Source organism: Pagrus major, chromosome 22 (genome assembly GCF_040436345.1).
Source record: "Pagrus major chromosome 22, Pma_NU_1.0".
Classification (NCBI taxonomy): domain Eukaryota; kingdom Metazoa; phylum Chordata; class Actinopteri; order Spariformes; family Sparidae; genus Pagrus; species Pagrus major.
Window position 1 is genome coordinate 27,397,420 of NC_133236.1, and position 15,464 is coordinate 27,412,883.

At 40.8% G+C, this 15,464-nt stretch overlaps 1 protein-coding gene across 1 annotated transcript in view; it reads left to right on the forward strand.

The window, feature by feature from the left end:
* LOC141017921 (neurexin-3b) overlaps positions 1-15,464 on the forward strand; it is a 286,422-nt gene that overhangs the window by 65,681 nt on the left and 205,277 nt on the right. The window contains exon 7 of the mRNA XM_073492732.1: positions 2,671-2,832. Coding sequence (XP_073348833.1) covers positions 2,671-2,832 — 162 coding nt within the window. The remainder of the gene's footprint in view (positions 1-2,670; positions 2,833-15,464) is intronic.

Consider the following 15,464-nt stretch of genomic DNA (forward strand, 5'->3'; position numbering starts at 1 on the left):
TCATTCTTATTGTCTTTTTTTTGGGTTTGCCGTGTGTCCCCTCCCCCTCTCTTCTTTTATTCGTTCTCTTTGAGTTCCATCCTAGACACTCTTATCAAAAAATGAGGAGATGGGTTTGTATTACCAGGCAATTCTTTCTTCGCTTCTTCTCAATTTCCTCCCTGACCTGCCAACAACCTCCTTCTTTACCCCACAATCCCCATCCTGTTTTTTTTTCACTTTGGCTTTTACTTTTTTCTCTTTGTTTCTTCCACATTACTGCAGATTTCCAACAAGTAAAAAATAATTGACTTCTTTTGCCTTTCTCAGGGCAACTTACTTTTTATTTTATTTTTTTCACACAAAAAGTCCCCATTTTTTGTGAGGACTGTCGTCCAGAACTGACAGAAGCTTACCACAATCCCAAAGATGGTGACCTCGACACCGAGCCCTAAAAGAGAAGCTACCAAAAAAGTGGCAACCCTTAACCTTCATTGCGGGAGCTCTGACAGTTGTTTCCAACTCACTATGGCGCATGGCATGCCCACACTTCATTGACCTCTCACCATCCAAACTCATCGAAACCTCAACCCTGTCACCCAAATAACCACTAACACTCTAATTCACTCACTCACCTTCCACCTATCACTGTATCAGTCACTCTGCCCTCCCTGTGTTGTTTTTGTGGCATGCTGGTGAAAGTGGTGTTTGTGTGTCTTGGCTAACCTTGATCACCCTTACCCCTGGGCCCATATGCATAACATTTCGAAGAATAAGCATTCTGATCGAGGATTATTGGTCTGCTCCAGTGAAACTGAAAATACAACCATGACATAGGGCTGGGCATATATAAAGTGAATGTATTTTATATAGTCAAATATCAATTACTGTACGATATCCGTGATGATCATATCATCATATTTGAGTTTACAGTGTTTCCGCTGGTCGTCTTCCAGCTTTACAGCCCCTAATTGCTATTTTATTTGATTTTAGTCTGACTTGTAGCCGCTAAGTAGCTTTTCATAGTCTGAACGAACTCCACTGTGAAGAGTTCAAGAAGAGGGCATTTACATAAACCAGGACTTTTTATGTATTTTCTGTGGCAGCAAACTACTGTAGCATACGCCGCATAGCCCTGCCTGACTCCTGTCCTTTTTCATTGCATTTCTGCCACAAGGACCTTTCATTTTTTTGTCGTCTCTGGCGACCCCTGTGGACCCCTCAATTCATCCTCAGCCCTCAGCCATAAAAAAAATGATTTAGTGGTGACATGCATTGAGAATGACTATAATAACTTTAAAGAACTAGCCAATCTTCTCACTGATATTTTCGTCAACTCATGTCAGTCATACAGAGGCACATTATTTAGTTGAGACTGTGTTATAACCAGTTAAAAGTTAGTTGTATTACATTTAAGTGTCCATACGTATATTTGTATACATCGGGCCCCCAGTCCCCTTTATACTAAAAAAAAAATGCTGGAAACAATTAAAGTATTTGAAATACTTGTACATTTTCTTATTTAAAAATCACATAAGTTCAATGCAGAGGATTGCATTTGGTGCAAAACTTTTCTGTCATTGCATTAAATGTGACACCATACATTGAACTTATGTGATACAATCAAATAGACAATTTACATGTCCATTAAATACTTTAAGTCAATGTTTTAGGCAAATTATGTTTTTTTAGTGATATCATACGGCCTCAGCCTTCACTTCAGAATTTACGCTATGCTATTTTAGAGAAAATTTGTATTTTGAGATATATATCGTATATCGAGGAATAGCCTAAAAATGAAAAAAATCTTATTTTGCCCAGCCCTACCATGACTCCTGAGCTTAACCTGATCAGAGATCAGCATCAGCTATTCTGAGACCGTCTTTGTATATGGGCTCTGGTCTTGACTGTGCATGTGCCTTCTGCACCCTGTGAGGCCTGCTCCAGCTTTGTATGGCACCATTGATCCACTTACTCCCTTACATGTCCAATTAAATGTGTTTACTTTGCCTTCTAACAGTGATGACCTTGGTTTGCACATTGGTGTCGTGTGAAAAGCCTCCCTTTGTTTTGCATGTGCGTGGATATATAGATGTAGATGTCTGCGAGAGAGGTGGTGAGAACGTGAGACTGACGGTGTGGGAGTGAATGTTTGTGCGAGTGTAGGCGTGTGTGTGTGTATGTGTGTGCGTGTATGTGTGTGTGAGTGTGTGCGCGCGTGCTCACGTACTTGTGTACTGTATATGTGTGTGTCTGCAGTGACCAGATAAAACCCCGAAACCTAAGACAAGTGAAATCAATTTGTCCTTGGTTTGAACATTGTACTAACCCTCCCCCCAACCTGAAGTTTCTGAACCAAACCTAGGGTCCATTCTCTTACCCCCATCAAAGATAAAGAAAATATGCCTCTGCCATATTTTCTTTACCTGTCCTGTGAAATCCTACGGCAAAAATTCCATTAACAAAATCCAAACGCTGTCTGGTCCAAAAACGATCGCTTCAAGGATTCTGAAAAAAAGACAAAAAAAAAGGTTAAATGAGAAAGCAACCTTCACTGTGGATCCTAAAGAAAAAGGTCAATCAGTTCATTTCGAATGCAGACCAAGGAAGGACGTGTGTTTTATTACACAGCACGCCATCGAATATCAGAGTGTAATGGCTTGGCTTTGGCTATGTGTTACCCCTCAACAGGTGACCATCTCCGTTGATGGGATCCTCACCACTACTGGCTACACCCAGGAAGACTATACTATGCTGGGCTCCGATGATTTTTTCTACGTGGGTGGGAGCCCCAGCACTGCGGACCTGCCCGGATCTCCAGTTAGCAACAATTTCATGGGCTGCCTCAGAGAGGTAAGAGGGACTCAAATGAATACAGATAGAGAACAGGTGCATGACTAGTATACAGTAGTAAGCAGTGTGTTCTTTCCTGATACTGTGTCTGTATAATTACATTTTGTGAAGTTTCAGGACTGTTGTTTTCATGCAAAATGTGCAGCCACATGCAGCTGCTTTCCTTGTTTTTACTGCCAGTGCAGCTGTTTTAGATATGGACATAAATAATAATCAGCATGCTCTGCCTGAAAGGAAGCAAAAGGAGAGAAAAATAAAATTGCATTATCAATTAAAGCTGCTGAGTTGGCAGAGGAAGTATCAGACTTTCAATATTCCCTCACTTAATCTAATTCATAACACTTACCTCAGTTTGTGTGTGAGAAAATATCCCAAAATTGCTTCTGTCACATGTAATTTGCAGCATCAGCTTGAGTGTGCTGCTGAAACGCCTCCCAAAGGGCAGCAATCTGAAAGAAATATTTGCCTATGATGAAATTCAGAAAAAGCGTTGTTGTTTCGGGACATTTATAATGCATTTGTGGGCTCTTTCAGCTTGTGAGCAGAGCAAGAAAAATATATTAAGTGCCCTGTTATTTACATTTTGCTCGCCATTACTTATTCTGCAGCATGTAATGATAATAAAGGGAGGAGCGGCGACTCTTCGGAGCTGTAAAAGAAAAGTCTACATCGATTTCTGCAGTTTAGAAGCAGTCTTAGAAATAGCATTATGTTTTTATGTGTCATCGCGGTGGGGCTGCAGCTCGGAACATTGTTTTAAATGGAAACTACGCTATATTGTCATTATCAGTATTTTTATCTCGCTGCTAAAGAACTACTCTGGCCTTGATTATACATTCACTGTACCTGCCTGCGCTCAGAAGACTTAGAGCACTTAGACTGTGGTCCTTGACAGCTCTGGCAAATTCTGATGAAATCATGGGACTAAAGTGCCTCAGATGATTGCAATGTTGCCAGAAATTGCTGCCATGGTTTTCTGTTATGGCTGATCCAGTTATGGTTAGGTGAAATGGCAACTTTCATGCTCCAGAAAGTCATCTCATTTTTGGGCAGAGATAAAAAAAAAAAAAAAGCCCTGGCAAGAAAACATGAAATGCAGTTAGCTGGAACCACAATTATCACAAGGATGTGATGGCGGACTGTATCTAAAAGACGGTAGAAAACTAATATTGTTCTGCGGGCTGCTGCAGACATGCCATGCAGCTTCCCTGTACATAATAATAGACGGATCATATATTATGGGGGAAATCCAACACTGTGAACATTAATAGATCCTCCATGTTTTTATCCTGTGACAAGAACGGTAGAAGTTTCAAGCATGGATCAGATGTCGACCAAAGATACGCCTTCTATTCCTTTTATCGATAGCGTGCTTCAGACACCTTGGAGCTTTACTTCAACATCCCCCTCTTACCTGATAAATTTGATGCTCATAGCAAACCAATCAATAATATTCAATCAGTAATTTTTGCTTGTAGTATGTGGCAGCAGTTGACAAAAAAATCTTGTCATGCGCAGTATTTTATTTCATCGTTAAATCTTATTAAACAACAACAAAAGCCGACGAAGAGACGATCGTGAAGTCATAAATCTGGAACAAAGATAAAGTTTAAAATAACTTTATAAACAGCGCTTGTATTACAGATGCATGAAGTCAGTTGACTTTTGAGGTGAGCCCTGTAATCAGGAGGTTTCCTAGATGTTTTGCTACTTTGAATATTGTTTTCAAAAAATGTTATTTGATAACTTTAATGAAGCGAGTTGTTGTTTATAATGCGTGGCTCAAAGTGCCGCACATTTCAGCAGCAGTAAAATACAATTTGGTTTTTGAAGAATGTGATTAATGGTTTCAAATGACTCTTAAATACACTCCAATATTTTGGTGGACAATGTTTAACCTTTACTTTCAGACATGTTGAACTGACAACTGACTTAACATACTACAGACCTAGAGTCAGCATTATAGTATTGTATCATAGTCTGGCATTACAACCAGTGATACATTCAATTACTGAAGTACTAACTAAATTTTGAACAGCGATTTGAGCGCTGAGCATAGAAAATAGTGAGCATCTCAACGCCCTTCATCATATTTTTAAGTTGACTGTAGGGACATTGAAATGCAACCACGTCCTGGCTGTATTTCCTCTCCATCACAACCTTCTCGATAGTGACAGGAGCCAGTAAGTCTAGTGATGTGCTGCCAAGCTCAGTCGAGCACCTTCCAACGTGCCTTTCATTTGGCCAGATTCGCTTCCATCAGACTACTGTACACTCTCTTTTGAGGGTGAACACACATGCAGGCACACAAGCAACCACGTTCCAGTGATGATAAGAGAAAGTCACCTTGTCTGCGTTGCTTTATGTTTCCACTGAGACGCTCAGGCTGCTGCTCTTCCAGTCATTACCACATTAGCTAATGCATCCCTGGTTGTCTGTTTCACTCCCAGACACATGTACAGTGCATACATTTCTAGAACCGACCCAGCTGTGCCTGTACTGTTACCGGATTCCCTTTATAAATACTTAACATATTCTGAGTTTTGACTTCACTCAGTGCGCCTGTGATCATTAACATCTTAGAAGTGTTTTATCTCAGGATAACTGGCTCAGATGATTGTTTGGGCTCTTAAAACAAGGATACTGACTGCCTCAGTCTCCTTGTTCATACAATCAAAGAATGATAGATAAAGAAATACATTAATGGTCCACCTGTGTGCAGCAACAAGGAATGATCAAAAGAACCACAGCGTACACACTGTGATGAAAACGCTCCTTTTAATGGTATTGTGCTGTATTTCATTGCTGTATTTATGTTTGTGCTGTTGCAAAATATGAGGATTTGTTGATTCGCAGTGAAGCGTGAAACATTAATGAGCACCAGGGTCAGTACTGCAACGAGTCTCGACAGCTTTGTTTAATACTGTAGGTACTGTACTCTAAACAATGCCTGAACATAATGTGCATGTTTAACTAAGGGGTAGACGTTTCTATTGGTGTAGCTAGTGCTTGCAATTGCATTTAGCTTGGTCATAAATTATTCAGAATCTGTGTACATAGAATTGTAGAGACTGTACAAACACTGTACATGTTCCTTAATCCATACCAAGTCATAGCGTGAAGAAAGTAGCATGGACAGGTAATGTGGCTGCTGCGGTGTAGGTTGATGCACATGGTGTTGCAGTAAATTCCCACACAAGGGCCGAACTAATCCTCGCCCAAGCCTCCTCATTCATTATCCAGTATAGGCAAATATGACACACCGAATGTGATTATAGGGGGAGCAAATCTAATATAGACTACAGCTTTTGTCCACTCTGGTAGGTAAGCCAGCCTTTAGTGTAATGTTAATGTTAGTGTGTCAGCTAAACACTTTCATTAGATATGTTCTCCATCCTGTAAAGATTAGAGCGCTGGCTCATGTTGCTGCACCAGCGTCTACCCCCACTTGGCTCAAAGCCGGGTAAAACCTGATGCATTAGTGCTCACTGAAAGCAAGCACTAGTTATTCACTGTTTTTTTTTTTTTGATGGATTCTGATGAATTAACTAATGTTCATGTTCCAAGATAAAATGAGAGAAAAAGCTGGATTCATCTGTTTTTTTTCCGGCCAATTTATGAGGGCAGACCTCCATGATAAGCTGAAATTGGCACATATTTGACATATCACAGCCTCAAATGAATTACCAAACAGCTGCATATTTACACATCCAGCAGACATGGGGTGACTTTAGCTTTAGGAGTTGTGTTTCCAGTTACCTGAAGAATACAAGTCTATATTTTTGTCCTCATTAACACCTTTGAGGTGTTGATAACATTTGCTCTTTAGCTGCTAATTGCTCCACTGTTTTCATCAGCTAACTTTTTTTGTTTGCAGTTTGCTGCTGGTCAGGTAGTGTACATCTGGATTATCTGAACTTTGTCTTTACCACCTTATTTTATTAGAAAAACATATCTGGCTCTTTTGCTACAGAATGTTCCCCTGTGTTCATCTGCTCTTCAAAAACTTTTGTCTTTCTGTGAAAAGAAAGCTCTTTGTCTGGTGATATCTGCCCACACAGCTGGAAACGAGGTTGATGACAGCTGTGAGAACCAGAAAATAAATTGAAATCGAATGCCAGAAAACCAAAAGCATGAGCTGAAAGCTGCTAATAAGCTCCTTGCTGCTTTGGGGAACTACAGTGAGGGGATAATTCTCTTACTCTGAACCTTTTGGTGAAATTTGCAGTTTTCAGTTCATGATAGGTCAGCTATGAGATTCGTGTGGATCCAAGAAGAAACTTTCATCTTGGCTTGTACAAGCTTTAGGAATGAGGTGACCTTTTGTGCAATATCTACATGCCTTCTGTATTTAACCTACGGATACAATGCAAGAGTGTGAACGATGAATTTTTAAGCTAAACACGTTTTTCAATTTTCACTTTTCAAGTTACCTTATGGGGTTGTACCATATGCTGTACCTCAAACCTATTTGTATCCCTGCTATTAGCCGATGACTGCAAACAAAGCACATTGCATGTAGTCATTTGGCTCATTGTTCATATGCAAGTATTGATCAGTGCAGCTTTAAGGAGGCAAATACGTTGATGCAAAGATTAGCATATTTCATCACGAGCCGTGATGCGGAGGCCGTTGTATCTTCCACGTGTTTCCAATATTATCAGAACAATCGTGACACAGCATGAGTTGGCCCTTGAGAGAGCGCTGGACAGAATGATGGAGATGATTCACCACGTGGCTGGGTAGTGGTAGTATTGTGCGATCCTCAACTGTTCATCATATGGTGCTCCATTAGGCAGGCATGACGCCAGCTGCTACCCTGCTCACGACCGGCTTTTTCATTTCCCCTCCGTGCTTATATTCATTCACAACATTTCCTTTTTCGTTTTTGCATTCTTTCACCTACATGTAGTCCCTTATGCATCACCTCTTTGTCTTTCTGCCTCTCTCTTGCTTGTATCCCTTCCTGCCCCCTCCACCTCTCCCTTTGGATTCAATATCCCTCGATAATGAGGGAATGATTCAGTTGAGTTTGGCCCGTTGCTCAGATCAGAGTGCGTCAGTATTTCTCTCTGACTGTGCGTGTGTGCTACGTCTGGATCCAGCAGCTTCAAATGCTACTGAGGCAGGAATGTCGGTGCGTATTGCTCTCTGTTCGCTATGAGATAAAAAAAAGTGCATCACTTAGAGCTGATGAATAAGCGGATGGAGGCATGTGTTGCTGCAGCGAGCGGATACCTCCCTTTCTCTTCCGTCTAACAACAAAAGAGATGCTGCGTGCTGCCATCACGACCCCTCTGTCTCTTGTTCAGTCTCCACTGCACTCATCTGCCCCCATAGGCTACGTGGGATGTCATCCATACACAACACACACGCACACACACACGCGCATGTCCCGCCTACGCTCGTGTTTCACCATGTGGGTTGCAGCGCGTCACGTGCCAAAGGCCAGTGGGCAGCCGCCCGGCTCACTCTCTGGTCAGTCTTTTGTGGTGCCATGCAGTCAGGGCCTTCTGCAGCCCCTCCTCCTTCCCCCCGATCAGCCCTCACGCCATACGGCCCCTCCTTCCAGTGTCACAGGGCACCCGTGGCAGTACTGGAGCTGTGTAGTGGCAACTTGTGTCAGACTGTGGGAGCGGCCGGGGCATGCGCTGTCACCTCCGCTGAGAGAGGAGGAGCTGCTGAAGATGTATGTGAGGATAGAAGGTGTGAGCATTCAGAATGTAGGAGAAGACAGGTGCATGCGAGGTGAATGTCAGCGGGTGGGAGACAGAAACAGACAAACGACTAGTACGGATGGCGATCAAGACAATGATGAGTAAGTGAGAAGAAGAAGAGCGAGGGCAAGAGACCAATATTTGGCATTTGAGAGGAACATTGTCGTCATCAGTTTTGTGTTAGTCACCACAGTATGTTGAGGCAGCGCTTGTTTTCCCCTCCAATACAAATGCAAATGTCACCATGTCCTTTTAATTATTTTTACTTTTTTTTAAATGTCCCCTTAGAGGGCCAAACAGTGATGGATGGGTACAAACCTCAGACTTTAATGGAATGCATTCACCTTTCACCCCCACCCCCCATATAGACTAATCTGGAAAACATTGTTTGTTTACAGGATTTGGCTCTAAGTGATACCTTATGCACAAATTACTAGCCTCAATTCTGTTTAACTAAAAACCTTGCATTAAATTATACTACAAAAATAAACTCGCTGACAGAAATGTTTTAATTCTGGAGTCAGTGGCTCAGGGAGCACAATTACACCTGTGATAGCTGATAGCATATGAGAGGAGGGATGTTTTCACTGACAAAGTTAAAACTTTTTTTTGTAAGTCACACTGTTTTGAAAGGGTGCAGCTGAAAACAGAGATGATAACTCATAATCTTTTATTCTGGATCCAGCAGGCAAGCTTCACTAAACACAGATGGAATAGATGTAATTATAGACAAAGGTTCACACCTCCTTGCTTCAGACTAAACGGCGACCTCACTGCAGTAACACTGTGCAGTATTATACTGTTAAACTGTCCTTCTTACCAGATTGTCTCGCACTAACCTTTCATTGAAGGCTTGGACTTGGATTTTCTGGAGGTGTGTAGGATCCTCCCACAAGAAAATGTCACTTTTTTATTCTGTTTTTTTATTATTCTTTATTTTCGGACAGCAGTTTACATATAAAGGGCAGTGTTATTTCTTCTGTTGTCACAGATTTTCACAAAATGTAGGAACTTTTTACATTAAGGTGAGGCATGGTACACATAAATGCAATGCAAAGGATGTCCGAGGTAGGTTGAATAGGAAATAAAATATACAAATCATTAAGGTTTGCCAAAGAGAAAGAAAGGAAAAAACATTACAGGGTCATTCATTTAACACCTCCATGAAATAATGAAGACATTTTTCTTAAGATGGAGAGAAAAAGTAATCTTTTCCATAGCATAAATATAATTTCAATATTTCCATAAAAGAGATGCAATTTCATGTAATTTTTAGACCATCATTATTACCGTACGTGTGAACACAAGTTGGAAAAGCAAGAGCATGAAAACACCAATTAACACACAAATACTACAACTTGATTAAAAAGAAAGTCTCTTGGGACTAACTACAACCATTAAATCCGTCATTTAATTAGTTTTGACGCTCTCCACTTTGATTTTTCGTTCCTTCTTGGTAGGTTGTTCTTCAGACAGCTTGGGTGCTGCACCTAAGACTGTGTATGTTGTGATCATCTATTTAGTTTTCTTGTTTAAAATGTCATCATTCAATAATACATAATTTAGTTTGACAACAATGTACCTTAAATATTCATGCAATTAAAGCATGTTTGAACTGAATTGAAAACGCTGCCTTCCAAAGGAAATTAAACACAACCTCAAACATCAAAAAAGGGTGACTTAATCATATTATTTACTGCATTTGCCAGATAGATAGATAAACAAAAACTGCAAAAAAAAAAAAATATTGTGTATTTTTATTCCGTTCATTTATAAAAAGTCCTTAAAAAGCTTAAGATAATTATGAAAATAAATACATTGAACAAACATCTTAAGTTTTACAATGAAAGACTCCATCACTGAAGTACGACTGAGGTTAATACTACCAGCAGCTTAGTTGTAGAGCATAGTTAAATATTGTGTAAACAGATCATGTGTTATGGATGCAGTAGAAAGGATGCTCTGAAGTCATTAGAGTGTCTCGCTCTGACAGAAAACCTTGCAAACATTTCTGTCGGTCAAGACAGAGACAGTGTGAGATTTGCTAAGGGCCCGTAGGATTTCAACCAGGAAAGGGCACGACATTAAAATGGATTCAGAATTCTGGTGTAAACCTTGGCAGTGGCTCAACTGTTTTGGATTTAATATTTGAACACTGACACAGGAGAGATGAAGCCGTTGAACTTATAAACTTGAAGATTATCTCTATTGTGCTGATCCAGTCAAGGTCCTGGACGTTGGATGTAGAGGAATGGATGAGTGTAGCGCTGCACTGAAAGGCAAGAAAAGAGATGAGAGAAGTACGTATATGTATGTTTACATGTCAGGCACCAGTGGTTTGGCAGTAGCCTCAGGAAAGTAGGGACATTAACGAATTGGCTTCAGGATAAACAAACATTAGCACCTGCTGTTAAGTACTGAATCGAACAGTTAATCTTATCGAGCTGCAACTTGTGAGGCAGATTTATTGAGAAATTAACGTCTTTCTCTTTATATATATGTATATATATGTATACATATATATATATGTATATTTTCTGTCATAGCTCTCACAATGTGTTCATTTCATAGCAAATTTAGAAAGGATGAAGTGCCAGAGAAAAACACCCTGTCCAGGCTCAACCTTAGAATAACACACTACACGCTACATGTATGCTGTTGTGGAAATGAGGGTGGGGCTGCAGCTGCAGAGGCAGCGGTTGGTATTTCGAGCAGCAGCAGCATTTGAAACGGAGGGCATGAGCAAGTTCATGTGACAGACTGAATGGAACGCCTCACTGTGTGTGTGTGTGTGTGTGTGTGTGTGTGTGTGTGTGTGTGTGTGTGTGTGTGTGTGTGTGTGTGTGTGACAGTGTACTGTATGTGTCACAATGAATAGTGTTAAATGTGGCGCAGCTGAAGCTGCCTGCCTGAACAAGTTTCTCAGCATTCCCTCTATTTTTTTTTTACCATTATTTATTCATCGAGGGTCCAGTGAGCGCAGTGCTGTCTTTTTCAGGAACAGGTCATTTCACCCAGATCACAAGAATACATACTGACAGAGTAATTTGGTTGCTGGTATCACGTGGAATTGTCCAGCAGATGAAAATATTGTCCGTTGGGAAATAAGCCAAATAAATCAAGTCATTAACAGTGTTTGAAATTAACAAATCGTGTGACGAAGATGTTGCCAAGACAACTTAAATATAAACTTTTTTAATGGAAAAGTTTGGTTTTGCCTCCGCTGTTAAGACATTGAGAGATTCACTGATTTTTTTGGTCACATGCAGCATTTTATTCTCTCCGCAAGAGTGTGAAACCAGAAGTCAGCACTCAGTTATTAACATAGTTATCCTATATAATATACTATATAGTTACATTAAGTTACATGCACGTAATTAACTTGAGCTTCATAAGTAACGTAGTTATTTTAAACGTGATCTTTTCCTAAACTTAACTCAAGTAGTTTTGTTGCCTGAATCTAACCAAACTACTAGCGTACAACAAAGGTGTGGTACAGCTGTACCACTGGAGGGCATCGTGTGAGGGTGACAGTTTGGCTTATCTAGGGGCAAAAAATCAATATGTGAAAAGGGTCCGGATGGGGATGTAGTTTATTCACAGGACTGTCAACCCGGGAAAAATCTAACAACAGTAGTTTTGGTACCTTTTGTTTGAAAATGTAACAGGACATAGCATGTTTGTTATTAACAAACAAAATAACAAAATAGGCTTTAATATTATTGCAATATCACATCCCAGTCATTGTAATATGGTTTATTTGAGACCCCAGTAGTCATTACTGATATTCAATATCTTGTTTCGTCTCTCTGTCACTCATCTAGTCATAATATTTACCCTGCTGCCTTTTGTTGACATTGATCTGCATTTGTTAATACTGTATCTGCTGGATTTGTGTCTGTGCAGCTGCATTTGTGTATTTGCATGTCCTTTTTGTGTGTGTTTGAGCAAGTGGAGATATCCGCTGCAAAGCTACATGAGCGCGTTGTGTGTGTGTGTGTGTGTGTATGTGTGTGTGGATCTTCAGTGGAATTACCCTGCTTCTTCATTAACACTGGGGCTAAATCATCAGCTGACAGCAGCTGTGGCCGGGGCCAAGAGGACATGAGCACTGATCTGAAGTAGATTAGGGAGAGGATTGTGTGTATGTGTGTGTGTGTGTGTGTGTGTGTGTGTGTGTGTGTGTGTGCGTGTGTGTGCATACACACTTCCAGCCACCTGCCCTTCCCTCACCCTTACCAGAGCCCAATCGATACACCATCCTGGAGCAGAGACGGAGGATCTCGGCTTTATGGAGTCGTTACAGTCCCCTGTGCCTGCATTATGAATGGGCCCCATAAGGCTGTTGATAGGCCGAAGGATAGCGTAGCAAAGCACAGCCATAACAAAGGCAAAGATGAGGTACACATAGCCGCAGAAGTCAGTTCCTCTTTTATAACATCATTTCGATTACCTTATTGATCGGCCTGCAGCAGAACAGACAAAATCATAATCCCAAAACAGATCGAGGGCTGGCTGATTGTAAGATTAGTTTGTCCAGAATAACATTGCAGTGCCGGGAGAGTTTGTAAAGACTTTGGCCTGTCAACAAAACTAAGATAAAGAGCAAGGTTTTCACGAGTCGAGTAGACAGGAGTACAACCCTGTTGTGGCTCTGATGGAGACCTTGTGTTTTAAGGGAATCACAGAGATTAAATATTCTTACCATGTCTGCAAAAATTCTCCTTAATATATCTCAAAGACAGAGTTACAGTGCCTTGAAACTTTAGCAAGTTTGAGCGATTTACATCTGAGGACTGCACAGTGACCATCACAGTGTTGTTAAAAAAAAGTTCTACATTGCAAATGAGCAGCATTAAAGCAACTTTTTCTCTTTTCATGTAATATTCAGTTTGTTCTCTTGCCCAAGAGTAGTCTAAAAGCTTGCTGAAAGTGGAATGCAAGGTATTTGGCTTCAGAGGAAAACACATAAAAATATCAGTTTTTCAGAGAGACATCAGTAACATCAGATGGTTAAAGCTACAGGGCAGCCGCAACATTTCTGTGAAATATCATTTTCAAAGTATTTTTTCATCTAATGTTTATCGTAATTCAGGAAGTGCTTTGAGTTTGACGGTTGTTTGTGTCGTTTCAACTCTACATGTTGCCGCTGCTGATTGACAATAATCACAGAGCCAGATTATGCCTACATTTTCTCTCAAGTGACGAGGTTAGCTAATAATCACATGCAGACAAAAAAAACTGACAGAAATGATCCCACACGCCGTAGAGACTCATTTTAACATGCCACAGCATTTGGGTGGCCTTTTCTGACTGGATTCATTGCTGGAAATGTCCCAACGATTACTCGATTAATCAGTAAATCAATATCGTGATAAGCGATTTATCGTTATAATTAGGAAAACTTTCAACAATATAAAGTCCTCTTTTGACAGAAAGTTGGGCCCCTGTCCACATTCAGAACGCCAGCGTCTTTTTTCAACTATTCAAGATGAGGAGAGCGTCTGCGGCAGCCACCTAGAGAAAAAGCACCGCGCCTATTGTCTTTTTCTCAGAGCGCTACGCCTTTTTTAAGCTGCCGCTCCAAGCACTTCCAGTCGAAAATCTCTCAACTTTTCAGAAAGGCACTGGTGTCGTCAACGTCCCTCTTTTTCATCCATCATATTTTTATAAACGGGCGGACCTCCTCCCCTGTCACAGTTGTAACAGAGACAGCAAAGCCTATTTCTAGGAGCAAACTTTCTGTACACTAAATGTTGCTGGCGAGTGTTGTGCTTTTATTGCTTTTTACACCGTGAGCTTGTTATTAGCTGTCTACTTGTCGCTCTTTTTACCCTTGTGCTAGCTAATGTCCGTCAAAACCAATGTGCAGCATTTTTTTTCACACCATACAAGTGCTTCAACCCAGCGCTCCCAAGTACGCTGCCAGCACTTTTCTGCTGCTTAAACTTTGGAAAACATAAGCCAAAAGCCTCTGCTACATGAAAACAATACTTTTTTTATTATTATTATAAATCTCCATCAGGTCCTCATGTTTTGATTGTAGGTGGTATGCTGACAATGGGCTGACAGTGGTCCACAAATCACGTAATTTCACCATCTGCCCACACAGGGCTCATCACCTTAGAGTGAGCCTTTTATATGCTATTAACTTTAATTGTAAGCTAATACCTGCTGTGTTTGATTACAAACTAATGGCTGGGTCAGACAGATGCGGAGCATAGATCAGTTTGCCAGATTTGCCAGAGAAGAACAAACAATCGAGGGATGAATCAGGACAATAATCAACATATTAATCTGTATTCACAATGATCATAAGTGGCAGCCCTAGCCTTATGCATCTCTAGTGTAGTTTCTGTTCATATGATTTGAAGCTTTTTCTGCAGGTAGCCTGTATTTAAAACAAAATTAACTTAATTAGCATTATGTGGGGCATTACCAGTAGATTAAGTGCTTGACAAAGTGTGTGGTGAGTATTCTGTTATGTGTCATGTTCAGGAGATTAAGTGTGGTCATTAACCGCATTGACAGCTACATCACAGTGTTTGTACTGTACACAGACTCACACACAAACAAACATACACACAAGCATATTTCGAAAGCCAGTGGCACGTTCTGCCCTTACAGCACTTAATCTTCCACATCTCTCTCTCTTTTTTCTTTCTATTTGCCTCCCATTTGACATATTTTCTTTGTTGTGCAGTTTCCTTCTCTTTGCTGCCCTTATTCCCACCAGTTCGTCGTTCTCTCCCCTCGGTTTCACTCTCCGTCCCCCGCCCGACAGTCCTCCTCGGCGCTCGGGTCACCTGTGTTGATTTACTGTCAAATCTTCTAGGATTATCAGTAATCCCACAGCAGTAAAATCTGTTTGCTGACAGCTGTGCTCCCTCTAACAGTGTTGCTGTTTCCTGCGCA